Genomic DNA, 27559 nt, shown 5'->3' with positions numbered 1-27559 from the left:
TAGGGTGATCAAGGAGACTTTAGGCACATTCATCAGAGTATTGAGTATAGAAGTTGGGAGGTCATGTTACAGTTATATAAGACGTTGATGAGGCCATATTATGTTCAGTTTTGGTCACCATGTTATAGGAAGTATGTTGTCAAGCTGGAAATGTTAGCAGGAGAATATTTACCAGGACATTGTCAGTACTTGAGAGCCTGAGCCAGTGGGAGAGGTTTAGCATCTAAGGCTTTATTCCTTGGAGCACAGGAGGATGATGCGCGATTTTACAGATGTGTACAAAATCATGAGAGGAATAGATTGGGTAAATTAGTCTTATTCCCAGAGCAGGGGAATCAAGAACCAGAGGACATAGGTTTAACGTGAGGGGGTAAAAGTCTAATGGGAATCTGAGGGATAACCTTTTTACACAAAGGGTGTATGGAACAAGCTGCCAGATGAGATGTTGAGGCAGGTATTATTGCAACATTTAAGAAATATTGAGACAGGTACATAGATAGGGTAGGTTTGGAGGGATATGGGCCAAAAGCAGGCAGGTGGGACAAGTTTAGATGGGGCATGTTGGTCGGTGTGGGCAGGTTGGGCGGAAAGGGCCTGTTTCACACTGTATGACTCTTACAACTTCTACAGATGCACCATAGATAGGTTACTGTCGGGTTGCATCAAATCTTAGTTGGGGAACAGCGCTTCGCAAGACCGCAATAAATTGCAGAGAGTTGTGGATGTATCCCAGTCCTTCACACACACTAGACCATTAGACTCCCCACCATTGACTCCATCTACAATTCACACTGCATTGGAAAAGCAGCCAACATAAGCAAAGACTTTTCCCACCATGGTCATTCCGTCTTCTCCTCACTCTCACTGGGTAGAAGTTACAGAAGGTTGAAAGTGTGCACCACCAGACTCAGAAACAGCTTTATCCCCTATGTTATTTGAGGTCTTTCCATAAGTTAGGGTTTGGTCCGATTCACCTCCAACCCATTGCAGACATTGGATTTTGTCAATGAAACTGTTGTGCCAAAATAATGATAACTATATCCGGCATACTGTATCTTCCCCTTTGCTCTACCTATTGCACTTCAGTTTGACTTGATTACATCATTGATGTATAGAATTATATGATCTCATTGGATAGCATCCAAAACAAACCTTTCACTGTACTTCAGCATACATGCTAATAGTAAACCTAAACCTTCATGACTTGACACCAAATTAAACAATTTCCGAGAGACAACCGTACCAGTTTATTTTAAGGCTGACCAGTCCTGATTAGTCAGAATCTGTCATGTTAATCCTGTTTTGTCCTCTCCCCATATGCTGGCTGACCTGCTAGGCATTATATTCATGGATTCAATGAGTCATACAGCATAGAAACAGGTCCTTATTGAAACATATAAGATTATTAAGGGTTTGGACACGCTAGAGGCAGGAAACATGTTCCCGATGTTGGGGGAGTCCAGAATCAGGGGCCACAGTTTAAGAATAAGGAGTAAGCCATTTAGAACGGAGACGAGGAAATACTTTTTCACACAAAGGGATGTGAGTCTGTGGAATTCTCTGCCTCGGAAGGCAGTGGAGGCCAATTCTCTGGATGCTTTCAAGCGAGTGTTAGACAGAGCTCTTAAAGATAGCGGAGTCAGGGGATAGGGTGAGAAGGCAGGAACGGGGTATTGATTGTGGATGATCAGCCATGATCACAATGAATGGTGGTGCTGGCTCGAAGGGCATACTCCTGCACCTATTGTCTATTGTCTATTCAGTCCAACTCATCCAGGCTGCCCAAGATGCCCCATCTACGCTATTCCTATTTGCCTGCATTTGACCCTTATCTGTCTAAACCTTTCCTATCCATGTACCTGTCTATTTCTCCTTCTAGCTGCCCCATGTGGTTGACCATGAGAAGTGCAAAGTGGTCCGTCAATAGACAGCAGGGCCTCCGGCACTGAAGCATTTATAGTATTTTCTGTTATTATTTCAGATTTCCTGAATCTGCAGGGTTTAGATTTCCATATTTTCAGCACTTTTCTCCCTCTCCTTTTCTATTTATGTCTCCTCCAGACAGACCATCTGTGACCAACACACCTCTGCTACTTTCTTGCAGCCAATATCACCATCATTTGTTACCTTAAGTCTCTTTTGGTCTGTGCTCTTGCACAGACTTCTCCATCGTTCTGTCACATTTTCAGCTTGGAACGTGTTTATTTCTAACTTTCCTAAGTTCTGATGAAAAGTCATCAAATTACGCTGTCTAACATAGTGAATTGGCAATATTTTCTGATTTGTTCAAAATTCCAACATCAGCAGACATCTTCTTTCTGCATTTTTTCCTTCCAGCATCCCCATATGTTTGACCATGAAATGTACAAAGAAGCCTGTCAATAGACAGCAGAGGCCCCTAGTGCAGAAGCAGGCCTTCCCAGTGGACTTGAGACCAGCTTCACCATTATCTGAAGGGACCTTCCTGCGTAGAAGGCATGTTGTGAGGTTCAGCACCGGGGTCATGTCCCAGGAGCAGAATTAGGCCATCCGGCCCATCGAGTTTACTGCCATTCAATCATGGCTGATATATCTTTCCCTCTCAACCCCATTCTCCTGCCTTCTCCCCATAACCTTTGAAACTCTTACTAATCAAGAATCTGTTAATCTCCGCTTTAAAATTGCCCATATCACCTTTACTTAAATAAGTACTTACCCACTGCACTGGTTCTCTATGATATACATATGCCTGGTCTCTACAGCAGGAGCGTAACACTGGATCCAAGCACCCTGATCATATCCCTCTTGTCAAATGCTTCCAGCTTGAATCTTCCCACTGTCATCCAACCATGGGCATTGGTTTAACATTCTCCCCATCTTCAGTCTGCTATCATACCCTTGCCCAACAACCAGCAGCCAATCACACTGTGCTCCAGTCTACACTTCACATGACCACCTTATCCCAATCCCAAGATTGAAATGTAGTTCATCCTTCCCACTCCAACCCCCACCCATTCCAACAACTTTCTTCGAGCCACTCCTGCAACCTGGACCCATTGTTTTTCCCAGTTTCCTGTATGCACTCTGCTATCATATAACATGCAAGGGAAAGACAGTGGTGATTGCAAAACATATTCCGGTGCAAGGTATTTTGTGCCCCGTGCACTGCAAAGATGTGAGTTCAGCATAATGTGCCATGACTTTGGCTTGCTCGTGATACTCACTCATAACCCTCAGTTCATACTGAATCGAGTCTTTGCCTGCTTCATTCATGGCCACGCATGTATACCTCCCTGCATCCTCAGCTTGTGCTCTGGGTATCTGTAGAATGCGTCCTCCTTGTGGGCAACAAGCACAAATTGATGTTATTAAACACATAGGGTTTAAGGATACATCTCCTTTTGTCTGGCACTAGAATGTAAGTACGAATCAATTTGTTGTTATAATTTGCAACGTCAGTTCATATTTTATAGAGACCAGTAGATGGTTTGAGCCTCTTTGTGAAAACAGAAAAATGTTGAAATCCCAATCTGTCAGATGAGAGGATGATCAGGCCAAAAGGCAAATCACAGGAAGGTCCAGGCCACAACTTCACTAAAATCTGCTTTTGATCTCCTATATATGGCGACCATCCTATGTGCAGGAAATACACAAACAAAACAGAAGTAATGCTTGTATATTGCAGCATCAGATGTGAGATCTTGGCGATACAACTACTGTGCTTTCATGGGAAGGCATAGTAGATACTTTGGTGGGTACAGGAGTGATAGAGCAAAAAATGTAAGGAACAGTTCCAGCAGAAAACACATATGGCATTCACAAATGCTGAACTCTGAACTGTAATGTTCAGAATAGAATTTCTAATTTATAAATTTTCTCCAAAGGTGTCCAAGCAAGCTCTCAACATATTTTCTGTAAAGGTAAAACACTTAATAAAGCCACTTCAAGGAACCATAAAACCAGATTTAGCTGCCAGCTCTTGTCCAAAGCAAATGACCAAAGCCTTTCTTTCAGTGACGATTTTCATGCAGCTTCTGAAATCTGTATTTGCTTGATTGAAGTCCCTTACTCCTGTGAATACTGTTCAGAATGACTGGTCAAGTTTCTAGGCTTCCTACAAACAGCCTGGGTTCAATGTGGCAGTTGGATTGGCATTGGCTGTTCAATGTGCCATCCTACATATTTTGTGCTGATTTTTCAATGTTCTAGAAATGTTTGACAGGACCTCCCAACATTGAGCAGGAAATTCCCAATGAGTAGTCGTGGATTAGAACTTGGTCATGAGTGAAGGCAAGCTGCTCATTGTTAACTGGAAAATATCACAACGTACAGCTTGATGCCAGAGGGTAAAGCAAAGATTATATGTCCAGATTGTAAACAATTGCAACGTGGGCATTTTGTAATTAAATAATCCATTGTATAAGAATTAACCTGTAACGTGTTTTGATTGCAGATGCAGACTCCACATTAAGGGACCATTTTTTATCTGTGAAAATATACATACCTGGCAGTATCAGAACATTGCCATTTGATGTCAGCAGTATGCCGTCTTTGTACCAAGTGAGAGATGGTGGAGGGACAGCATTGGTCTCACAGTACAAGGAGATGTGGTTGTTAATGACTACATCCTTGAATTCAACTACTCTGCTCCCATCCAGTGCTCTCCCGTTTATATCATGGCTATTTTCCGGCTTCATAAAACTTGGTGGAACTAAATCAAGGATTAAAAGAATGCTTGTTTAAAAATAGTGTTTCTTTACGAACCTACAGAGTACAAAAAGATACTTTTACGATAAAAAAGATCAAAGGAATTATAGAACATATCTGATAGAGGTAAATGATAATGCTAGCATAGACTGTCTGACAATACACAAATGAGGATGACAGAGGTGTACTTCGGAAGATCATTGCAACACAAAGCACAATTGGGAGTAAGTAAATGTACTCTAACCTTGAACATTTACATCATAATCTTTCTCGTCCTCTCCAGCAATATTGGTGGCCACACAAGTATACCGTCCTGTATCTGAAATCTGGGTATTCTTGATTTGAATAATCCGGCTATTTGCCGTGATGGTGATGTGATCACCCACCTGCAGAGGCTGGAAATGTAAAGATTTGACTTTCCCGTTTCATGAAAATTCAGAGTGTCTTATCTTTGTTTATTCAACAAAAGCATCCACAAAAATTGATACACTTTGTGAAATCTGATTTACAATTCTTGCTGAAATTTAAACAGATCCATGGAAAGGTTGGATAGACATTGATACTACAGACAGTGTCCTAATCAAATAACTTATTTTTCTTCCCTGCTCTGAAGGTGCCCACTCCATCAATTAGCTCCAGTGGCATCCTAGAATATATTTTTCGATGCGGAATCACTTCTAACTTGACCGTAACATAAATAAATATGGTTTTTGGCAAGGCCAACATTTATTGCTTCCTCCCCTTTGAGAAGTTGTGGCTGATCTGCAGTACATATTCTGAACATAATCAGAGTGATGTTGATTGGGGAGATCCAGAATTTGGACCCATAAGCAATAGAGATACAGTTCCAAGTCAGGATGGGATGTGACTTGAAGGGAAAGACAGTGGTTCAAAAAGGCAGCTCTCTCCAACTTCTATGGAGCAGTTAGGAATGGGGAATTAAAAATATAGCCTGTCCACAAAGCCCACAGACTTGTATACATTGATGACAATGAAGAGAGATTGTGGCAAGAATTTAATGAACATCACCATCATATTGTCTGGGATCAAAATTGCTACGGAACCGGAGATGAGTAGTGGCATTTCCTGGGTCACCAGTTCTTGTCCTGCTAAGCGGCCAAGGTGACGTCATCAAATCAAGTCGAATTTATTGTCATATGCACCATGTACATTGTACAAGCATAATAGGAAAATCTTGCTTGCAGCAGCATCACAGGCACATAGACTCAGACGAACACACAACAAAAAACATATTGTAAGAAAATCAAACAACATTTTTAAAAGATACAAGACTGTGCAAAAAAGAAAGTAAACAAGATATTAGTGCAGAAACATAATTAGCAAAAAAACAAAACAGATCCATGATAGTGCAAGAGGTGCATAGATGTGTCAGGGAGTTGCTGACATACAGTTTGTAGCCTGGGGTGCTCTGCAGGCACAGTGGACCAGTGGTGGGGAAGTGGAGATATAAGAGGGTGATGAGAACTCTTCATGCACCACTTTAATAAATGATCTTCATAACTGTTACTTGATTCAATGAGAAGAACAGAACACTATGTGTTGTTAACTTCATATATCACTTTCAAATTCTCACTTATTAAATACAGAGAATAATATTTACCTAGGGGTGACTTCAAGACTTCAGTTTCTAAATGACACATCTATGATGTTTATATCACTCCTTCTAATCTATGCTGCCTCTTTGCTGGATGATTCCAAATTTCAATATCAATTCCTAAACCTGTATTTTCCTCCGCTTCCAATATTCATCAAATTCCTCTTCACCTGTTTACATATTTATCAAGGTTTCAAGGTCAGTTTATTGTCACGTGTACCAATTAAGGTACAGTGAAATTTGAATTACCATACAGCCATACTGAAAACCATATTGAATTACCATACAGCCATACTGAAAAAAGCAACAAGTCATGTAGTAGGCTGGGAATCTATTGACAAACTTTGACCCTAAAACTAGGATCTTAGCAAAGGCAAAATGATCAGCAGAAGGCCAGTTTGATATTGCTAATGAACAATTTCATTCTAGACATCGATTAAGATAAATATTCCCTATCATCTCAAATGTCAGGTGTCAAATCCATTCAGAAATTTCATAGATTATACAGAAATTAAATAATTTATTTCAATTCAGATTTTATGAAACTATAAATCTGCTACTGTTCATTGTGACACTTGAATGGTTAACATGAGTGTGCAGTGGGCAATGCAAGTTGCATTAGAAACATGGTTTTCCATAACATAAATACATAATTTTACGTACTCATTGAATATTACACATAAAAGTTCAACACACCTGTCCATCTTTGTACCAGTGGAGGGTGGCTGCTGGAATTGCATAAGATTCACACTCGAGAGTCAGGGTGCTGTTTACTTTAATCTTAACTTCTTCAGGAGACAGACCAAAATCCAGGTTATCATCTTTGTTGATAGTAGGAGGGACTATAGCAATGAAACAAAACAGCAACGCATTATACTCCTGGCTTTCTGATGAAAGTGAACACCAGCATAATTGAACATTATGTGACTTAATTATTGGGTGGCACAGTGGCGCAATGGTAGAGTTTTGCCTTACAGTGCCAGAGACTGAGGCTCTATCCTGACTACGGGTGCTGTCTATATGGAGTTTGCATGTTCTCTCTGTGACCATGTAGATTTTCTCCGAGCGCTCAGGTTTCCTCCCACATTCCAACGACATGTAGGTTTGTAGGTTAATTGGCTTCAGTAAATTGCCCGCAGTATGTAGGATGCAAAGGTAAGATAACATAGAACTAATGTATGGGTGATCGTTGGTCAGTATAGACTGGGTGGGCCAAAGGCCCTGTATCATGCTTATCTTTAAACTAAACTAAACTAAGTTAAATTTGATACATTGATTGGTTGCTAATCTATTTGATCTGGGCACTTGATTTCAGAATTACAGATCCACTCTGCAGACACTTACTATAAACCTTGACTTCATAATTTTTTAATGTTTCTCCAGCCTCATTAGTAGCAATACAGGTATATCTTCCAGCATCCTTTTCCTGAGCATTGAGAATCTGAAGAGTTCTTCCTCCTGCAATAAGATATAAAAGAGAAGGATTAATTGAACGCATTGCAATCCTCAAGATCTGCAAAGTCCCGACATGTCAACCACAACATCAAGGGATTCAAACTAGTGTGCTCCATGGATACATTCTAAAACAATGCTGACATAATGGGCAATCCTACAATATATACTTTCCATTGTGTTTCTGTCCCCATTTAAACTAAAGCTTTTTTCTATGGGGCTTCGGATTTTTAATAGGAATGATGAACGATTGGCTTTGGCATAGCAACACAATAGCATTGTAATTCAGGTGATGTTAGTACATTACATCATATTTTAATCATTCTTAACAATGATTCACATTACAATTACATTTTGGATTAAATAAATCTGTTTTTCACAATGGAGACAGAAAATATATTTAGCATTTACTCATAGTAACTCACTGAAAAAACTGCGATTGGTATAGTTTAGTTTAGAGATACAGCGCGGAAACAGGCCCTTCGGCCCACCGGGTCCGCATCGACCAGCGATCGCTGCACATCAAAACTTATTTTATTCACTAGCGTTTGAATCCCCCTGATGTGACTGACCTTTGTTTTGTGTCTTTGAGCTGACTATTTGTACCTGTGTGCTGTGTGCATTCCTGTGTATGTCTGTTTCCTTTGTGATTTTAGCTACCTGCTCTGGTCTGTACAGCACTTTGGTCAAAGTGGGTTGTTTTTAAATGTGTTTTATAAATAAATTTGATTGATTTGATTGATTAACACTATCCTACACCCACGAGGAACAGTTTTTACATTTACCAAGCCTGTACGTCTTTGGAGTATTGGAGGAAACTCGGAGAAAACCCACGCAGATCACGGGAAGAATATACAAACTCCGTACAGTCAGCACCCGTAGTGAGGATTGAACCCGGGTCTCTGGCGCTGCATTCGCTGTAAGGCAGCAACTCTACTACTGTCTGCGCCACCGTGACCGCCCTTAGAAGGATTATTATTCTAACCTGTCTAACTTTAATAATTTCATAATACCCATGATATAATTTTTTTTAAATGGTTCGCATGCTCTTATACGTACCTGGAAGAATATGAACATTTTTGTTGGATTCAAAAGGTGCTCCATCTTTAAGCCAGGTGATAATTGCAGGTGGGTATGACTGTGCCTCGCACACAAGGGAGGTGGGATTGTTCAGAATAACAGTGACATCCTCCGGAGTGCCTTCACTGTCAACACCAAGAATTTTTGGAGACACTAAATGGTGAAAGAGAAAACTGAAAATAAGTTATAAAACTGATTAAATTTCGGATGAATCCCAGACCACACAAGCTGTCTGATCTGTTGATTTTTTTCCAAGCAGTTTCTCTCTTTGATTCAGCCTGTTTCAGTAAAACTGTTGAACATTGAATATAAATCTCGGCAAAAAGTAGTATTGCAGAAGGGCAACTATCTAGAATGCTCATTTCCAGTGCCTTTTCTGCTTGCCCGTGTTCTCATTGTCCCCATCTATTCCACCATCATTCTTTACTGCTCCTGTTCACTCCACAGTGGAGAGGGTGGGATGTTCGGAGCCTTTACAGAACTGTCTGGAACCTTCCCTAAACATCGGAGAACAATATGACACTCGGATCTCCTAGGACCTAGTAGCAGAGCTGAGAAATTAATTCCTGATTCTGCAAAAAGTGATGAATCTACGCGCAACAGAATGGGGTCAAAATAGTTTCAGTGTGGCAGATGTATTATCAGCTCAAAGTAACATTTCATAATCCTAATTCCATGAAAACAGTATTCTCTTGATCTGACAGATGCACACCTTAATGGGCTACTTTGCTCTTTTGAAATGAAAATGTCAAAGTTCAGGTGTCTTGACAACACCTGCTTATCACCATCTTCTGGTACATTTCCAAAATCAATGAGCTGGAGATGTCAAAGCTGCTTAAATCCCAGTGTCCAATGACTGCTGACAAGACTCCCTTTTAATTAAAAATGTTCACTCTTAGGGGCTCAGATTTATAGATGCCTACTATTCTAGAAATGTTTTATCCAGCCGAGTATGTTTAAGATGTTAGGAAGACCAACCTAGCACATTTAGATTGAAATTCTTGTTCTTGTCCCCCGCTGTGTTAGAAGCAATGCAAGTGTATCGCCCGGTGTCAGACACACGTGCCATTCCAATCTGTAGAAAACGCCCACTGGATAGGATCTGATGCTGCAGGTCGTCAGTCAAAAGTTCACCATCCTTCAGCCATCTTATTTGTGGAACTGGATTGCCTTTTCACACAAAATAAAACCCTCCGTAAATAAATTAGTATTACATGTAATTGTCATTGTGTAATTTTTTGAACAAATAGAGTAGCACAGCTAAAGAAACATTTACTAAAAATTCTTTGTGTCTTGGTTTAACAATACATGGGGGTACTCTTGTGGAAAGTTGGAAGGATAGGCTCAATGAGAAAGAACTCTATGTCATTAGAATTTAAAAAAAATCTATTTACATGCTTCTACTGTATAAATAAGTGAACTAGAACCATCTATTGGAATATTACCGGCACTTATAATTTACATTGGGGTGCACATGGGAGCAGGATTTCTCCAAGTGCCTCTTTACAGCATGTATACACAATTTTAAAAGATGTCGCCAGCATGATGACTAATGTATTGTGTTTATGTGAATCACTTATACTTGGAAATATTATGCCCTAAGGTTGCACGGAAACACAATCTGTGCATGAAGAATTCTAACCAGCATGTTCTCAAATTAAATTATATTCCATCGTGCTTGCTATTCATCACTGCCTGGATTGTGTCCATGTGGACTATATTGCTGCCTTTGTTCTGTAGCTGGCTGAATCATTGTCCAATACTGATACATTGCAGCCTTTAGAATAATGTTACATATGTATCTACAGTTGAAATTTGTTGCTTCTCAGACAGGGCACAAATATCATAAATTCATGAATACAGGCTCCTTTTACTCTGCTGGACTGCACATATTAATGAAGATAAAAATACGAGTATTTTAAACATTATAGAAGTAGGTTGGTCTTTACATTCTCATTTTTCACTAGCGTGCTTTCCATTTATCACTTCATGCATCCTGTCACATTCTCTGGCTGTATGTGATCACCAGGTATTCATGAACCGATGCTATACGCAAATGGCCATTTCTACCCTCCTTGCTAAACCAGCAAGTCTCTCCCTCCCAGGGCAGAAATCAATCACTGTTGATGTCTAACAAGCAGCAATGTATAGACGAACATCATGGCAATGGTGTTACAATAAAGTCATGGCCATGGTTGAAGTCTACAAGACACTGCCCACAGCATATCTTTCTGATGATTTTAATGTGTTTTCAACCACTAATCGAATCCTTTTATGTAACATCCTCAACAGCTGATGCCAACCCTACTCTGGGGCAGGCGAGTTAACATGCACGTCAGCTCAGAATTTTTTGTGTTCTTACCTGAAACCTCACAAGTGAGAGTGATACTGCGATTCTCCTTTATTTTTACATCTTCCATCTTATCATTAATTATGCTGGGTGGTACTATTTACACAAGAACAATAGAATTACATATTATAGAGCAATCGAACAGAAACACTTGATACGTTTTCATTAGACACTAGGACCAGTAGAAATATCGAACAACAGAGCAGGAGTAAGCCTTTCGAACCTTCTCTGCCATTCAGTGTAATCTAGGTGTTCCTCTCAATGGGGGAGCACATTGAGACCAGTGGTCATAATTATTTTAAAAGAGTTATGAAAAAGGCTAACTGGTCCACACGCTGAAGTTCTATATTGGGGCAAAGCAAATTTTAAAGGCATTAAGGCGGAACTTGGAAACCTGTTTGGGAGCGGCTGTTTGCAGGTAAAGGGAGATTTAGTAAGTGGGAGGCTTTTAAAAGTGAGATGGGGAGATTCAGAGTAAGCATGCTTCTGATAGAGCTTAGCACAAGGATGACAAGATTAGGGAAGCCCAGTTGACAAGGGATGCAGAGACCCTAGTCAGGAAGGAGGTGGAGGAGTGTGTCAGGTATCAGCAGCTTGGATTAAGTGAATCCCTTGAGGCGTATAATAGGATGTAAGAGGAAAATAAGGAGGGAAAAGAGTGGACATGAGATAGCTTTGGCAGATAAGGTAAAGGAGAATCCTAAGAGATTCTACAAGAATATTAACAGCAAAAGGTTAACCAGGGATAGAAAAGGTCCCATTAAGAATCAATGTGGTTGTCTATATGTTGAGGAACAGAAGATGGGTGACGTCTTAAATAATTATTTTTCTTCCCTGTATTTACCCTATAGAAGGTTGTGGAAAACTAAGGGGATTAAGGAAAATGAATAGCGAATGTATCTACATTGCAAATGAGTTGCCGGCAGTCTTAAAACATTTTAAGGTGCTATATTATGTGCAATTTATTGAGAGACTCAGAGGGCTGAGTCTGTGAGCATTAGTAGTGGGAGTCCGGTGGCAAGGCTCAGTTGCACTGGAATTCCTGACTACGCTAAAGAGATTGTCTCTTGGATCTTGTGCAGGGTCTGTAAATTCACCGATTTCAATACAGATTTCAAACTTGTTGATTAGGTGGTCAAGAGGGTTTAATTGACACATGTACTGGGACCAGAACAATGAAATCCTTACTTGCTGCAGCTTTACAGGCAAATTGATGCAACACGGTACAGTGGTGCAGCTGATGGTCCCTGCTGCCTCACAGCGGCAGAGACCCGAATTCGATCCTGACCTTGGGAGCCGTCTGTGTGGAATTGGCACGTTCTTCTAGTGACCGTGTGGGTTTCTTCTGGATACTCCAGTTTCTTGTTTGGATTTTTATTGTCCCCAATGAGTTTGACAATGTGATCTGGAGTTAGATCCAATGATGCAAAGTGATTTATTGGATTATTCCTGAACATTACATACCTAAGACATCAAGGTCAAAGCCTTTGATCTCTTCCCCTGCAGCATTTGTCACAACACACGAGTACATCCCAGAATCCTCCTCTGCTGCATGCATCAGGCGTAGTATACGACCTCCTGTGGGTTAATAGGAGGTCAAATGTCACACAATTGAAAACTGAAAAATACCTAGGTCCCTGCTTGATGCTTATAGATATTCCCACAAAGTTGAATTGGAGTCCTCCAAAATACTGACTAAACCTTTAGTTGGAAGCAAGAACATAGGAAATAAATAAACAGGAGGACTAGCTCATTTGCCCCTTCAAGCCTGCTCCACTGTTCTTCAAGGTCAAGGCTGAGCTTTCTCGTGCAATACTGTCAAGTGAGCTTTCACTGCACTCCGTCAAAGGCAAATATATGCTTTTTCAGATACGAAACCAACATACTCCAGGTGTGTTTCAGTTCAGTTTAGTTTATTATTGTCACGTGTACTGAGGTACAGTGAAAAGCCTTTTTGTTGCGTGCTATCCAGCCAGCGAAAATAATATACTTGATTACAATCAAGATGTCCACAGTTCTCGCAAATGTCTATGTAATTACAGTAAAACATCTTAATTCATGCAGACAGATCCTCCCCAATTAAAGGCCAACATTTCTGTTTGCATCCTCATCACTTGCTGGCTTTCAGAAACCCGTGGACAACGACAGTTTATCATTACTCGGTCTCATGCCATTTAAAATATACTCTACTTTTCTGTTTTGTGCACCTAAACAGATAACTTCGCATTTTTACATATTATTCCTGCTAAATTTCTTGCCCATTTATATCGCACAAAGTCTCATTATATCCTCCTTCCCATTCATAACCCCACCTAGTGTTGAATTATTCCAAAACTTGGAAATATGACATTTGATCCCCGTAGCCTAATCACTTATGCAGATTGTGAATACCTGACGCCCAGGCACAGATTTCTGTGGTATCCTGCTAGTTACAGTTGGTCAACTAAAAAGGATTTATTCCAAATACTTGCTTTCTGCCCAATAACCAATTCTCAATCTATGTTCGTGTTTTGATCTCCAACTCTGTTGCTATATCCTTGTTCAATAACGACTTGTATGGAACCTTTTAAAAAACCTTCTCAAAATACAAATCTACCATGTCGATTGGTTTCCTCTTGTCTATTCTACTGGTCATATTCTAAGAAAGCTCCAACACATTGATAACCAAAGGATTCATGATCTCTATAGCCATAATTTTCAAACTTTGCAATGCAGTTCACAAATCATTGGGATCTGTGACCTTTTGGTCTCACCAACTTCCGTAGCTTTTATTTATGACCAATAGTATTTTCCCAAGTTCATGATTCTTGTAGGAGGCTTAGTTCTCTGATATTTCTGGCACTCTGATATTTTTGTACCTTCTTCCGTGCATCAGTGTAATTAGTTCATTCCAACATGCAATTAAACCACATCACAGCAAAACAAAGTCCTAAATAGATTTGCTTTACATGTTTATCCCAAAGAATCATTTACAATGTATGTGGAACATCAAACATTTCCACAACTGTCAGCTATTGGCTTAAGTTAATAAGAATATCTGGAATTTGACTTTGTTGTTGACTAATTACTCGTGGACCTTAGTTTCTCCATGGAAATATCTCAAATCTCGGTGGTCATTTTATATTTAATCCGTGCTGCAGTGAATCTGGGAGAGATTGTGGGAGAGATTCACTGAAGCACAGGTTAAATATAAATCAGATGAATAGTGAACATAATAGTAAACTGAGAAAATACGCTGTCCAGTGAAAGAGCTGTCCAGGGCTGAGATTTGTGTAAACTTCACTCAATTATTCACAACATAAACCCCATGTTCACACCAGAGGAACAGAGTAACTAGCAACATGGAAAAGTAATGACACGTTTTCTGAATATCTTATAGTCCATGTGAAAAAGCTGATGAATTGTTGCCACGCTTGGAAATTAGCCTTGAACCCTCGTCTTTTATAACACACATAGTATAATATAGTGATACAATGCTTACCCGAGAGGATTCTCAAAGCATTGCTTTGACTGATTGGCTGTCCATCCTTTAGCCATGTGATTGATGGAAGAGGGATGCCTGAGGCTTCGCAAGTCAATGCAACAGGATTTTTAACCACAACACTGACATTCTCTGGAAACCCACTGGTTCCACTAATACTTGGTGGCACTATGAGAGAAATTGTGAATACCAGGTGATACAATTATATATTTGGAACAAAGAAGTTATTACAAATAACAAAAACAAAATTATATCCATATAAACATCTCCCGAGGAAAAACATATTACAGATCAATAGTGAATGCTTTTTACTCTTTAAGTACCTTTAAAACCAAGTTGGAATTAAGAGAATGCTTGATGGCTCTGGGTCTGTACTTGCAGGAGGGATCCTTTAGAAAGATCAGGAGGAATCTCATTGAAGGCTGCATAATAATGAAAGGCCTAGATAGAGTGGATGTCAAGAGAGCATGTTTCTAGTAGTGGGTGGGTCTAGAACCAGAGGTAACAGCCTCAGAATAAAAGGACGTGCCTTGAGAATGGGGACGAGGAGGAATTATTTAGTCAGAAAGGGGTGAATCTGTGGAATTCATTGCCACGGAGGGCAGTGGAGGCCAAGTCATTGGATATTTTTAAAGCAGAGATTGATTCTTGATTAGAAAGGGTGTCAAAGATTACAGAGAGATGGCAGGAGAATGGGGTTGAGAGGGAAAGGTAGATCAGTCATGATCGAATGGCGGAGCAGACTCGATGGGCTGAATGGCCTATTTCTGTTCCTACATCTTATAATTCTTATGAACCAATAATCAATATTTACAGGTGATCAGGGTTATAGTGCTGCGGATAGATAATTTATTGTTCCTAAGATATCAAGATAAGAAAATTTTATTGTAATTTGCACAAGTATGATGGGGTACAGGTACAATGACAAATCTTGCTTGCAGCAGCATCACAAACACATAGACTCAGACAAACACAGTCTTGGACCTTGGTGATGAGTTTGGAAGAGATGATAGTGTTGAACACCAAGCTGTAGTTGATGAACACCAGCCTTACGTATGTGTTGCCATTCTTCAGATTATCATTAAATGCTCCCCATTCCTGTTTCCATTAGACCTCATTAAAATGCATTCATATTCTGTGTGATGCTGCAAAAAAACTAATAGCTATGTGGTGTCCAAGATGAGTACTTCTCATTTTCTCCCCATTGCTTGAACTCCACTCAGTTTCTCTTTGTCGACAGCAGGTACAAGATTGGAATTTTAAATAAGGTGATCACATCCCATCTGGTGATATTTTTAAATCTTGCCCACTTTTTCCACATGTAAATATAAATACCAACCTGTGATGAAAATTGTTAGCTGGCCCATTAAACCTTGCACACTCTCTCCTGCAGTCGACACATGCAGGAAGTTAATCAGCTGAACCTGAGGACTGACTATAGCACTTGAAATATCAAACTACAACATTTTGTGAGAAAAAAGCAGTAATTAAAGGATCTATGCTGACAAATACCATGGGTAACGCAGCAGGGAAATGTCTGAAATTTATGTCCGAGGCCATTTAAAACTAAGACGAGAAAAAACGTTTTCACCCAGAGTGTTGTGAATTTGTGGAATTCTGCCACAGAAGGCTGTAGAGGCCAATTCACTGGATGAATTAAAAAGAGAGTTAGATAGAGCTCTAGGGGCTAGCAGAATCAAGAGATATGGGGAGAAGGCAGGCACGGGTTACTGATTGTGGATGATCAGCCATGATCACAATGAATGGCGGTGCTGGCTCGAAGGGCCAAATGGCCTACTCCTGCACTTATTTTCTATGTTTCTATGTAATCTAATCCTTGATGGGAATTGATTTATTTCCCTTCTACTGAAACCTGTAACAAAAATTGGTGCATCATGTACACAGATCACAGGATTATTCTAGTTTAGCCAATAAATTAATTGTATTGTGTAGGCCTACACCGAAGATATACACATAACTCAGTGGGACAGGCAGCATCTCTGGAGAGAAGGAACGGGTGACTCTTCGGGTCGCGACTTTTCTTCAGACATTAATTGCATTATTACTTACCATGTATGTTGAGATCATATTTCTTATCGACTTGCCCTGCTACATTCACAGCCACACACGTATACCGCCCAGTGTCATAAACCTGCGTATTCTTAATCTGGAGTAGCTGTCCACCATTTAAAATGTTCACGCTTCTGTCATGCACAAGGGGATGGTCATCTTTCATCCATGTCAGTGCTGGCCGAGGAATTCCTTGAGCCTCACATTCTAAGGTAGCGTCATTCCCTTGAATAATAATGACTTCTGTTGGGTGCCTCCCGCTGTTGCTGATGGTTGGCCGGACTGTCAAGCAAAAAGACTTTTAATACGAAAGAGAAAACATGTTATAGTTGTACCTACACAGCTGTCTGTCTGCAGCATTAGTACTTTAATGTTTTAATTCATTGTGAGAAAATTGTTGTCTTTCAAAGGGGAAGAGACTGAACACCCTACAGAATATACAAGTACAATACTACGACGGCTAAGATTAACAATTTTTATCACATTGAGAGCTAATCCCTCTGCAGTGTGCCCTACTTCAGGCATCTGTTAGCTTTAAGAATAAGGGGTAAGCCATTTAGAACGGAGATGAGGTAACACTTTTTCACACAGAAAGTTGTGAGTCTGTGGAATTTTCTGCCTCAGATGGCGGTGGAGACCGATTCTCTGGATACTTTCAAGAGAGAGCTAGATAGGGCTCTTGAAGGTAGCGGAGTCAGAGAATATAGGGAGAAGGCAGGAACGGGGTACTGATTGGGGATGATCAGCCATGATCACATTGAATGGCTTGAAGGGCCGAATGGCTTACTCCTGTACCTATTGTCTATTGTCCATTAAACAAACAAGTTACTGTCAATAAACGGATTAACTCTAAACTGTGCAACCCATTTTGAATAACTTACTACATATTTTTAAAATACTAAGTAGTCACAAAGCTTTATAGTTTTATAATCCTTTATTTAATTCTGCAGATTTGCCCCGTGTCATCACTTTTCCCAAACTGCCTGCTTAAAGAAGCATTATTCTGATTACCAGTGAGAATAGAACTGATACGGCATCTAATTTGACAAATATTAATTGTGAATACGAACATTAAATTGTTCATTTTCTTCAAACCAACATTTATAATATAAGTACTTAATATTATAAACTGTTACCCAGTTGTACTTAGTTTGGAAAATACCATTAAATAGAAATAAATAAAGCAAATAGAAAACAACGTGAGAGCTGATGCAATCACCGTGTACTCATCCATTCATACTGTGTGGTTATGTTGTTGATTCACACAGATTCCATCATGTGAATGACAAATGTTATAATTTGTTTTCAAATCGTGAATACAATGACAGGACATACTCAACAACAATTGGAAGAGATCATTCCCAACTGACACTTATCCTTAACTTTCTTGCAAAGTGTTAAAACATTATTTGTGAAATGTTATCAATGACACCATATTAATAAGCCAAGAAATATTGTTTGGAACTTGTGAATGTTTGAACACATTAAAAAAAATTATTGAACTAGAGCATATGGTATTTGGGGCAATGCTCTGGCAAGGAATAAAAAAATGTCTAATCGATAAACTGGAGAGAATGAATGGGCCATGCCTGATGGGGGTTTCCAGCTGTTCACCATTTATTATCAATGATTTGGATGATCTGGGCTTGTTGATAATAAGAAGCTGGATGTCAGTATATGGAGGATGCAGAGGGAATTTGGGGAGATATAGACAGGTTAATCAAATGAGCAGACAAGGATATAAGATGAAAAAAATGTTTAGTTGTTAACTTAGAATAAATGGAAGGCAGAGTTTTGTTTGAATGAGGAGAGATTGAAAGGTGTTAGTGTTCAGAGTGACCTGGGTATCCTTAAGTGGTGAAAGTTGATAGGAATGTACAGTAAACAATTAGAAAGACTACAGCATGCTGGCTTTTTACTATTTGTGCATTTGGGCATAACAATTTATGCACCAATCACCCAGTGGTTCTTAAAATATTGCGATTAGGTCCAGTCTCCCTTCCTAAGGAAGGACATACCTTAGATTGAGTATAGGTAAGATTCCTGGAATGAGGAATTTTTATTTCAGGGGAAATTAAACAATCTGGGCCTACATTCTTAAGTTAGGAGAATGAGAGGAGATCATATTGAAACGTACAAATTTCTTACGAGGCTTGACAGGGTTACTTGTGTAGATGATGTTTCCCTCCATAGATCAGTACAACACAAGAACAGGCCCTTCGGCCATGCTGAACATAATGCCAGGGTAAACTAATCTCCTTCGCCCAAATGTGATCCATATCTCTCCATTCCCTGTGTAGCCATGTACCGATTAAATGCCACTATCGGATCTACCTGCACCACCATCATAGGCAGGGCAGGTAACCACCACTGTGTGCAAAAGCCTTGCCCTGCACATCTCCTTTAGATTAGGCCCCTTTCATTTTTCAAGCTATGCCCTTTAGTCTTTGACATTTCAACCCTGGGAAAAATGTTCTGACCTCTCTACCCTATCTATGACTCTCATACTATTTTATATGTCTGCAAGGTCTCCTCTCAGTCTCCATCACTCCTGAGCAAACACTCCAAGTTTGTTCAAACTCTCATTATAGCTAATATCGTCTAAACTGGGCTGCATTCTGGTAAATATCTTCTGCACTCTCTCCCAAGCCTCCACTTCTTTCCTGTAATGAGGTGACCTGAACTGCACATAATATTCCAAAAGTAACCTAATCAAAGTCAGACAAAGCTGCAACATGACTTCCTGAAATTCCTTGCATTTAAATGAACATACTTCAGCCAATCAGTTTCACCTTATTCCTTAACCTCCCCCTGCCTGTTTTTCCCGAGACATCCTGGTTCTAATCTCTGCTTTCCCTTCTGTCCTTTTGCTGATCTTCTGCTCAGGTTCCTACCTCCCTGCCATTGTAGGTTGAAACCTCCCAAGTGGCACTAGTGAATATCCCTGCAAAGGTGTGTAGGAAGGAAATGCAGATGCTGGTTGCGACCGAAGATAAGACACTAAAAGCTGGAGTAACTCAGCGGGTCAGACAGCATCTCTGGAGAAAAAGAATAGGTGACGTTTTGGGTTGAGACCCTTCTTCAGAATGAGAGTCAGGAATAAGGGAAATGAGAGATATAGATAGTGATGTTGAGAGATATTGAACAAATGAATGAAAGTTTTGCAAAAATGTAATGATGATAAAGGAAACAGGCCATTGTTAGCTGTGTATTAGGAGAGAATGAGTACAGACAATGAGACTCATATATGAATATTGATTTCTCAAATTTCAAGTAACCCTTGCATTCCCCCTCTCTTTCCATCCCTCCCCCCCCCAGTCGTACCAACTTCAGTCGTCTTGTTGTCTCATACTCCCAAATGGTCTTGACATCGTCCAGCTGCAGCTCCAGCTCCCTCATGTAGTCAATCATGAGCTGCAGCTGGATGCATCTCCTACAGATGTGGTCCTCAGGGACACTTGATGTCTCCCTGACTTTCCACATGCCGCAGGAGTAAAGTACCACACCCCTGACATCTTTACTACACTTACACTGGGGGAACTTGAAGAGAAAAGAAATGGCCTCACCCTATTTAATCTACAGCTCCCTTGTCGGCCTCACAGGTCAAATCCACAGCATTCACCTTCAACAAAGCTCCCCACCCTAACACTAGCCACTCTGCTGCACTTTCCCACCTTGTTGAGCCAATCAAATGGCCTTTTTTTTTTTTTTAAACTGCCCTGCACCACCTCTGGGCTGGAAACTGACTATGAAGAAGGATTTGAACCGACAATGTCTCACAGATTCTTGATTTTAATCCGCAAAGCAAGAGTCATGAGCCTGGACTGACAAGACCACAAGAATGTAAGACCCACAGCGGGATTTGAACACAGATTTATGGATTGTTGGTCAAAGATTACTTGTCCAGTAACTTAACCTCTGCACCACCCCCATATCTATATTGTAATAACATATCATAATTTATATATTTTCTCTGGTAAGGTTCTACATCTAAATATAACATAACCTATATCAAAACATATATCTATCCTACTTGGAATTAAATATCGATGTAGTGCAATTTCCAACACTCAAAACCTTTGAAAATTATCTTGTTCAGTCGATGAGAGGTATGTTCAGCAAATAATAGTCAATTGTGTCCAAAGTAGTAAACCGGGTAATAAAATGTTTAAACTAGCTGTTCACTGCCAAATGATTCTTAATGTTTAATACAGATGTTTGCATTTAATGCAGATAAGTTCTTGGTTGAATCATTTGGAATCATTCCCTATCCATTTTTCCGACACAATAGTAATCTTAGATATTTATCAATAAAAGATTGAATAAATGTTAGTGGGAAGAAAAGACTCATATTTCAATAGTCCATAAATGTACAGTTTCCTAATTTATTGAGTTTTGAATGTAAATAGAGGGTGGTCTTAAATCAAGATAAAATTCTATTTCCCTCTACTTTTTCCACTATTATTCAAATACATCAGTTTAGTTTGCTGTTTTACAAAACACGAGTAAACATTAAGGATAATGGCAATAATATCCCCGTATATTAACTGTTAGAACTTTAGTAATTGGAAAAAGTTGAATTATATCTAAAAATTCTTTCAAGGAAAAGATCACTGCATACCATAGACTTCCAGCGTGTATTCTTTCATTGTAGTTCCAACAATATTGGTGGCCACACAAGTGTAGGATGCACTGTCTGATGGTTTAGCATTGGAGACCTGCAACTGTCGCCCACCTGAGACAACACGGACCTCTCCATTTAGATCATTCAGTAACGGGGAACCTACAGGTAAAAATAAAAAATAATAAAATAGGTTCTATGATAAACACTGTGGCAAGAAATTGCTGAATGACTAACCAAGCTATGCTTCTGCACAGCTTTACTACTTTCTATTAGTTATATTAAAGAAATTAGAGTTGCAGAATTGCAGAGAGTGTCCTTCCCATCAGCAGATCATTAATATATAGGAAGAGTAGGCGAACTGGAATTGTGCAATTAAAGAATAAAGTTGGGAAAAAGTATTACTTTAAACAATTATAAAGCAAAAAATGCAGGAAAATCTCTGCTGGTCCGGTAGCATCTACGGAAAGAGAATTGGTCAACTTTTCAGGTTTAGGACCATTCATCAGAACTGAGACATAGAATCTTCAAAATAAAATATTAACTGTGTCTCTTTCCACAGATGCTGTCTGACCTGTTGAGTGTTTCAAGCATTTAGGCCTGGCATTCCAATTAGGTAAAATGGAAAAGATCAGAGTTGGCAAACTTCTGGAATAACAAGAATTGAGCATTAGCTATGTGGAAACATTTAATTAATGTTTATTCAATTTGAAAGAAGCACTCTATTTTTACAATTCTATATATGTAGAGCTTGATCATCCTCTTTGAAGTCGCAGCTGAGACCTGACAGAGGTAATTTAATGGACCAAGTGGTAAATTGGCATGTTGACCTACTATCAAAGAGACATGACGCTGCTAAATATTTGGGGGCTAAATTGGTTAAATTCCTGTAAAACACCTCAGAGGCTTTAGTGCACAATTAACCAACATCCATAGCTACCAAAGGAGGCATCAAGTTAACTCCACACTGTTTGCTCATGGGTCTCACAGCTGCGTGCAAACTGTACTGTTCATTGATTTATTGCTCAGCATGTGGCCCAAATTTGATTATGCCAAACATCAGTTAAAGCCATCATATATTATTAAAGCCAGTCTGCACTTCCAAAAAGGAAAATGCATTACATGTTATAGTGGGATTTGGTCAGTGTGGGCATATTAATGGCTCAATACTGGACGGAGCAGCTAGTATAATTTTCAACCACTGCGGTGGTGGGTTTGGTTGGGAAGGTGCAAAGAAGATAAAATGTACCATCTGCAAAGACCCAACAAACACTGCAATGACAATGGGAGAAGACAGCTGTGGCAGCCCACAAAATGAGGAACGTCCATCAGACTAATTACCACTCCCATAATCTATACTCATTCATTAGCAGAGACTGAAATGCAAGGGAAGATATCATTACAATGCTACCAAGAAGTATTAAGTTGTGCAGGGAGCTGGGATCAAGTGAATCCCTAGAAGAGTCTATAGGACTGGAGAGCATAATTAAAAAGGAAATCAGGAGGGCAAAAAGGGGAGAGGAGATACTTCTGGCTGATAACATTAAAGAGAATTAGAAGAGATTTTATGTACACTAAGGGAAAGTAGCTAACTAGACAGAGAATAGTGACCCTCAGAAACAAATGTGGTCGTCTGTGTGTGGAGCCCCAGGAGATGACCGAGGTCCTCAATTAGAATTTCTCTTCTGTTTTTACTGTGGTGAAATTGTTAAATCTAGGGCACTTGTCATGGTTAAAGAAGATATCTTGAGGTCAGTCTGTATTACAGCCGAGGAGGGGCTAGACATCCTAAGGTGCATGAAGATAGATAAATCTCCCAGGCCTGATGAAGCCTGATATCTGAGAACGTTGTGGGAAGTTAGAGAAAAATTGGGCAGGCGCTTGAGCCAAGATATGTGAATCATCATTAGGTATAGGTGAAGTATCGGATGACTGGAGGATGGCTAATGATGTGCCTCTATTTACTGTAGGGCTGCAAGGAAAAGCCTGAGAATTATAGACCAGTGAGCCTAACATCTGTGGTAGGTAAGTTACTGGAAATGTTTGAGGGATAAGATATATATGCATTTGGATAAACTATGAATCTTTGAAACACTTTGGGTTCTCTCAAAGTGCTTCCTGCAGTGCACTAAGGTCTTTAATAAACCAATGTGTTTGATAGACTCACCACTGATCTACGAGCTGTTTTAATTTGTGTCTGTGCCTACCTGAGTAAAGCTAGTTACAGGGTACAGGCATAACACAAAATGCGCTCCTACGCTCTGGATGACACAGTATTACAGGATCACGGTGGAGATGTAGCAGACTGCAACAGAACATTACAACAACTCACTCACTGATACACCCTGAGAGTGACTGTGTACTGGCAACAAACTGTTGCTGCAACATCAGATCTTTCTTTTGTTCAGAGGGAAATGAGGCAATGCTTATGAAAAGGACATTGTGGAATGCCACCGTGGAAGCTGGTGCACATCTGGATAAAACAGCTGTGCAGAAGTATTAGGTGGATGACTTTTAAATATAAAATCTGCCATTTTTCTCTGGTCCTTCACTCATCACTCAATACAGACAACAAGGACTCCCAGGTCAAACTCTTATTTATTAACCATCGATCTGCCTTCCATACCACAACCCCAACAAAACCCATCTCCAAACTCCTCGACACTCTCCTCAGCAAATGGAACCTCGTCTTCCTGATCCACAGACCACAGTTAGTGAGGATAGGTGACGAAACATCATCCACCATAATTCTTAATATCCCTACAAGAATGTGTTCTCTTTTTGTATTCACGGTACACTCATGATTCTGCTCCAACTCCATTTCCAAGTTTGCAGATGGCAGTGATCAGATCACAAACAATGATAAATTGGAGTACAGGAAGGATAGAGAGGTTAGTAATATGGTGCCTTGCCAACAACCTCTTCCTCAATGGAAGATGAAGAATCTAGCTAGGCACAAAATGCTGGAGTAACTCGACGGGACAGGCAGCATCTCTGGAGAGAAGGAATGGGAGAAGATCTAGTTATTGACTTCAGGAAGCGAGGTGATGTACATGCCCCCAGTCAGCAGCAATGGTGCTGAAGTGTAGCTGGTTGTTAGCTTCAAGATCTTAGATATGAATATCACCAAGAATACATGCCCGGAAAATCACATTGAAGCTACCACCAAGAAAGTGCATCCCGCCACTTCTTCCTATGATTCCAGTTTGGCATGTCTCCAACGACTCTTACCAAATTCCACAGATGCATGTCAGAAAGCATTCCGTTGGGATGAATCATAGCTTGGTTTGGGAATAGCTCTGCTCAAGAACACAACAAATTGCAGGGAGTTCTGGTTATAATTGAGTCCATAACAAAGACCAGCCTCCCCAGTCTACTACCCCCCCCCCCCCCCACCCACCCCTCCTCCTACTCCCTCTTCCCCCCTACATTTAGATTTGTATATGGCTTGAATGTAATCATGTGTTGTATGATTTAACTGGATAGAACATTGACAAAGTTTTTCACCGCATTTTGGTACATGTGATAATAATAAAACAATAAACCAACCCCATTGAGATTTGTGGAGGGGTGATAATATGTTGTTAAGTTAGAATTGAAAGAAATGAAAGGCACCGATTGTTGCAATTCAATGAACACTTACTTGTGATCTAGTTATACAGCATCTGATATAGTATTAATGATATACATCTTCAACTACATTTTACACTCAATTGTAGTCACTCACCATTCTTCTTCCACATCAAGCTTGGTGGTGGAATACCACTGGATTCACAAACTAAGCTGATTAGGTTTCCTTCTATGACTGTCAGCTTGGATAATTCATTTGATCCTTGAATATTGGGTGGAACTAAACAGTAAAATATGTTGGTTAACATAATGTGCAGGAAAGAACTGCAGCTGCTGGTGTAAATAGAAGGTAGACACAAAATGCGAGAGTAACTCAGCGGGCAGGCAGCATCTCTGGAGAGAAGGAATGGGTGATGTTTCAGGTCGAGACCCTTCTTCATTCTCCAGAGATGCTGTCTATCCCACTGAGCTACTCCAGCATTTTGTGTCTACCAGTTGGTTAACATAATTTGGCAGCTGCATTAATGCAAATAGTTCAATCTTTAATTTAAATGCATGTACCTGTACAGTGAAATATTATACATTCGAGCATTAAAGTTAATTGTGCATAATTCTAGTCCGATATATGGATATATAAAATACCTAGAAAGAGAAATTAATTGAAGAGCTTAACAGATAATGACTTCAAATTTAATTATTAAATTCAGTCCATATTAAACTGATCCTTGTCAAAAGTGGTTGGCACATGTGCTATGATTTTATTAGTCTGAACTGAGATGAACTCTATTTTCAGGAGGCACATGGCCAATTGTTTGCCGAACCACAGTGTCTTAACCTTTCTCATATGTTCAAGAACATTCACTTTGTGTAAAGCTATCCAAAAATAAGAACCAGATTGCTAGATGCTTTACTGCTTTTTGACTACTTTTTAATCCCCTGTGGTGGTTCACATGAGATTTGGTAAAAGTAGCAATGATGACTTGCAAATGAAGTATTGAGTAGCGTTTTAATCCAGTTATTTATCTGTTCATCCCAAATGCTTCACCAATGCAATTATTGTGTGAACAAGACATTTTGTACTTGGGACAGAAGAAATAATTTAACAATGAAACAGTTAAAAGTCTATTCTGGACAAGGTTGTTGAAATATCAATACATACTCCCATCTGAATGACCTTTTATTCTTGGGCCAGAAGGACAAATTTAGATTCAAGCTAAAGATGCCAGAAAACAGGAGCCTTTTTGCATTTTGGCACCATTCTCCAGATCAAGAATTCCTGAGTGAAAGATTGAACAGCCAGATACAAGAGTAAAATTCCCAGTTACATTATCCCCACAATGTTCTTGAAATTTAACCTCAGAAGAGTAAGCCTGTACTTCGCTCGTCTGATTTTTTTCATTTCCCACGCTAATCATCGTTGTGATCTCCTGGAATAATAATATCAAGCTGTCAGCAATTTTGTAGTGTAGAAGTACAGTCATTAGGAATTGGATTAAAAGCTTGCTAACCCATTTCATTTGGGATCCATAAATTAGACTGTCCCATCGGGTCTGGTTTTTACTTCCTCGTCTAAGATAAAATCTGAGTTTGAAAGTGCAGGTCACTGAGCTCCAGACTCATACTGGCATTCTTTTGTGCAATAAAGTAATGGACATTTGCAACTCCAATTTATTTCACTGTTGAGATGAAAGTGACATCCTCTGATGTCAAGGTAACACTGGACCAAGTGAGGTGCCATGGGCCACGGTGCTCTACCCACTTCCAGAAGCAGCATGTCTATTCCAGTCTCCACACTTTACTTGATGGGAATCGCCTTTTGCTTAACCAGGCCCTTGCCATTCTCAGTTCAAGTGATCTGGCAAGGGGTTTTCCGCAGCTTGTAATTGCTCACAGGCCAAACCACACGCATTCTTCTGATTCAATGGTTGCAGGCTTGAGAACGCGACACAAGAATCCTCATCTGCAGACACTGGCTGAGAAATGTTGATATTACAAAAACATTACGCACAGATACAAATGGCAATCTGCACATTGACATTTACTTACAAGTTGGAATGATCTTCAGGATTTGGGCAATGGGAAAACAGCTTACCCCAAATGTTTAAGTTGTAGTTTTTTTCTGTTTTACCAGCCACGTTTGTGGCTTCACATGTATAACGCCCTGTATCCAGAACATGAGCAGCTTCAATCTACGAGAGAGGAAAGAAAATTACATACAATGTTTAGAATCTGTTATTTTTGCTTGTGATGTTAATATTTCTATTTAGGCAAATTAATGCCACATTACCTTGTAAGATGATACAAGCTTCTTGGTTGCTTCAATTCTGGTGATGGTGCTGAACTCAGGAACATTTTTGGCTAATTCAGTATCAGTGCCTAAATTCACTAGAAGCACTTCTCACCAATTTGATGATGGACGTCAAATGAGCACAGAAACAGCCCTTTGGCCCAACTTGCCCATGCTGACCAAGCTGCCCATCTACACTAGTCCCACCTGCCCGCATTTGCCCCATTTCCCACTAAAGCCACTTGTCCACATACCTGTACAAATATCTTTAAATGTTGTTATATTATTTGCCTCAATTACATCCTCTGGCAGCTCATGCCATATACCCACCACCCTCAAGTGTTGCC

General features: G+C 39.9%; 1 protein-coding gene across 2 annotated transcripts in view; it reads right to left on the bottom strand.

The window, feature by feature from the left end:
• The window catches only part of hmcn1 (hemicentin 1), a 402484-nt gene that overhangs the window by 132801 nt on the left and 242124 nt on the right, over positions 1-27559 (bottom strand). For both annotated transcript variants that reach the window (XM_033028175.1, XM_033028176.1), the window contains exons 42-55: positions 27018-27114; positions 25083-25205; positions 21356-21517; positions 16735-17016; positions 14665-14832; positions 12648-12761; positions 11196-11279; positions 9812-10003; positions 8813-8986; positions 7646-7759; positions 6998-7143; positions 4931-5081; positions 4484-4690; positions 3204-3317 (exon numbers count right to left, since the gene is read on the bottom strand). In XM_033028175.1, coding sequence (XP_032884066.1) covers positions 3204-3317; positions 4484-4690; positions 4931-5081; positions 6998-7143; positions 7646-7759; positions 8813-8986; positions 9812-10003; positions 11196-11279; positions 12648-12761; positions 14665-14832; positions 16735-17016; positions 21356-21517; positions 25083-25205; positions 27018-27114 — 2128 coding nt within the window. The remainder of the gene's footprint in view (positions 1-3203; positions 3318-4483; positions 4691-4930; positions 5082-6997; positions 7144-7645; positions 7760-8812; positions 8987-9811; positions 10004-11195; positions 11280-12647; positions 12762-14664; positions 14833-16734; positions 17017-21355; positions 21518-25082; positions 25206-27017; positions 27115-27559) is intronic.

This window comes from Amblyraja radiata, chromosome 10 (assembly GCF_010909765.2).
Source record: "Amblyraja radiata isolate CabotCenter1 chromosome 10, sAmbRad1.1.pri, whole genome shotgun sequence".
NCBI classification, from domain to species: domain Eukaryota; kingdom Metazoa; phylum Chordata; class Chondrichthyes; order Rajiformes; family Rajidae; genus Amblyraja; species Amblyraja radiata.
This window is presented reverse-complemented; position numbering and strand designations above follow the sequence as displayed.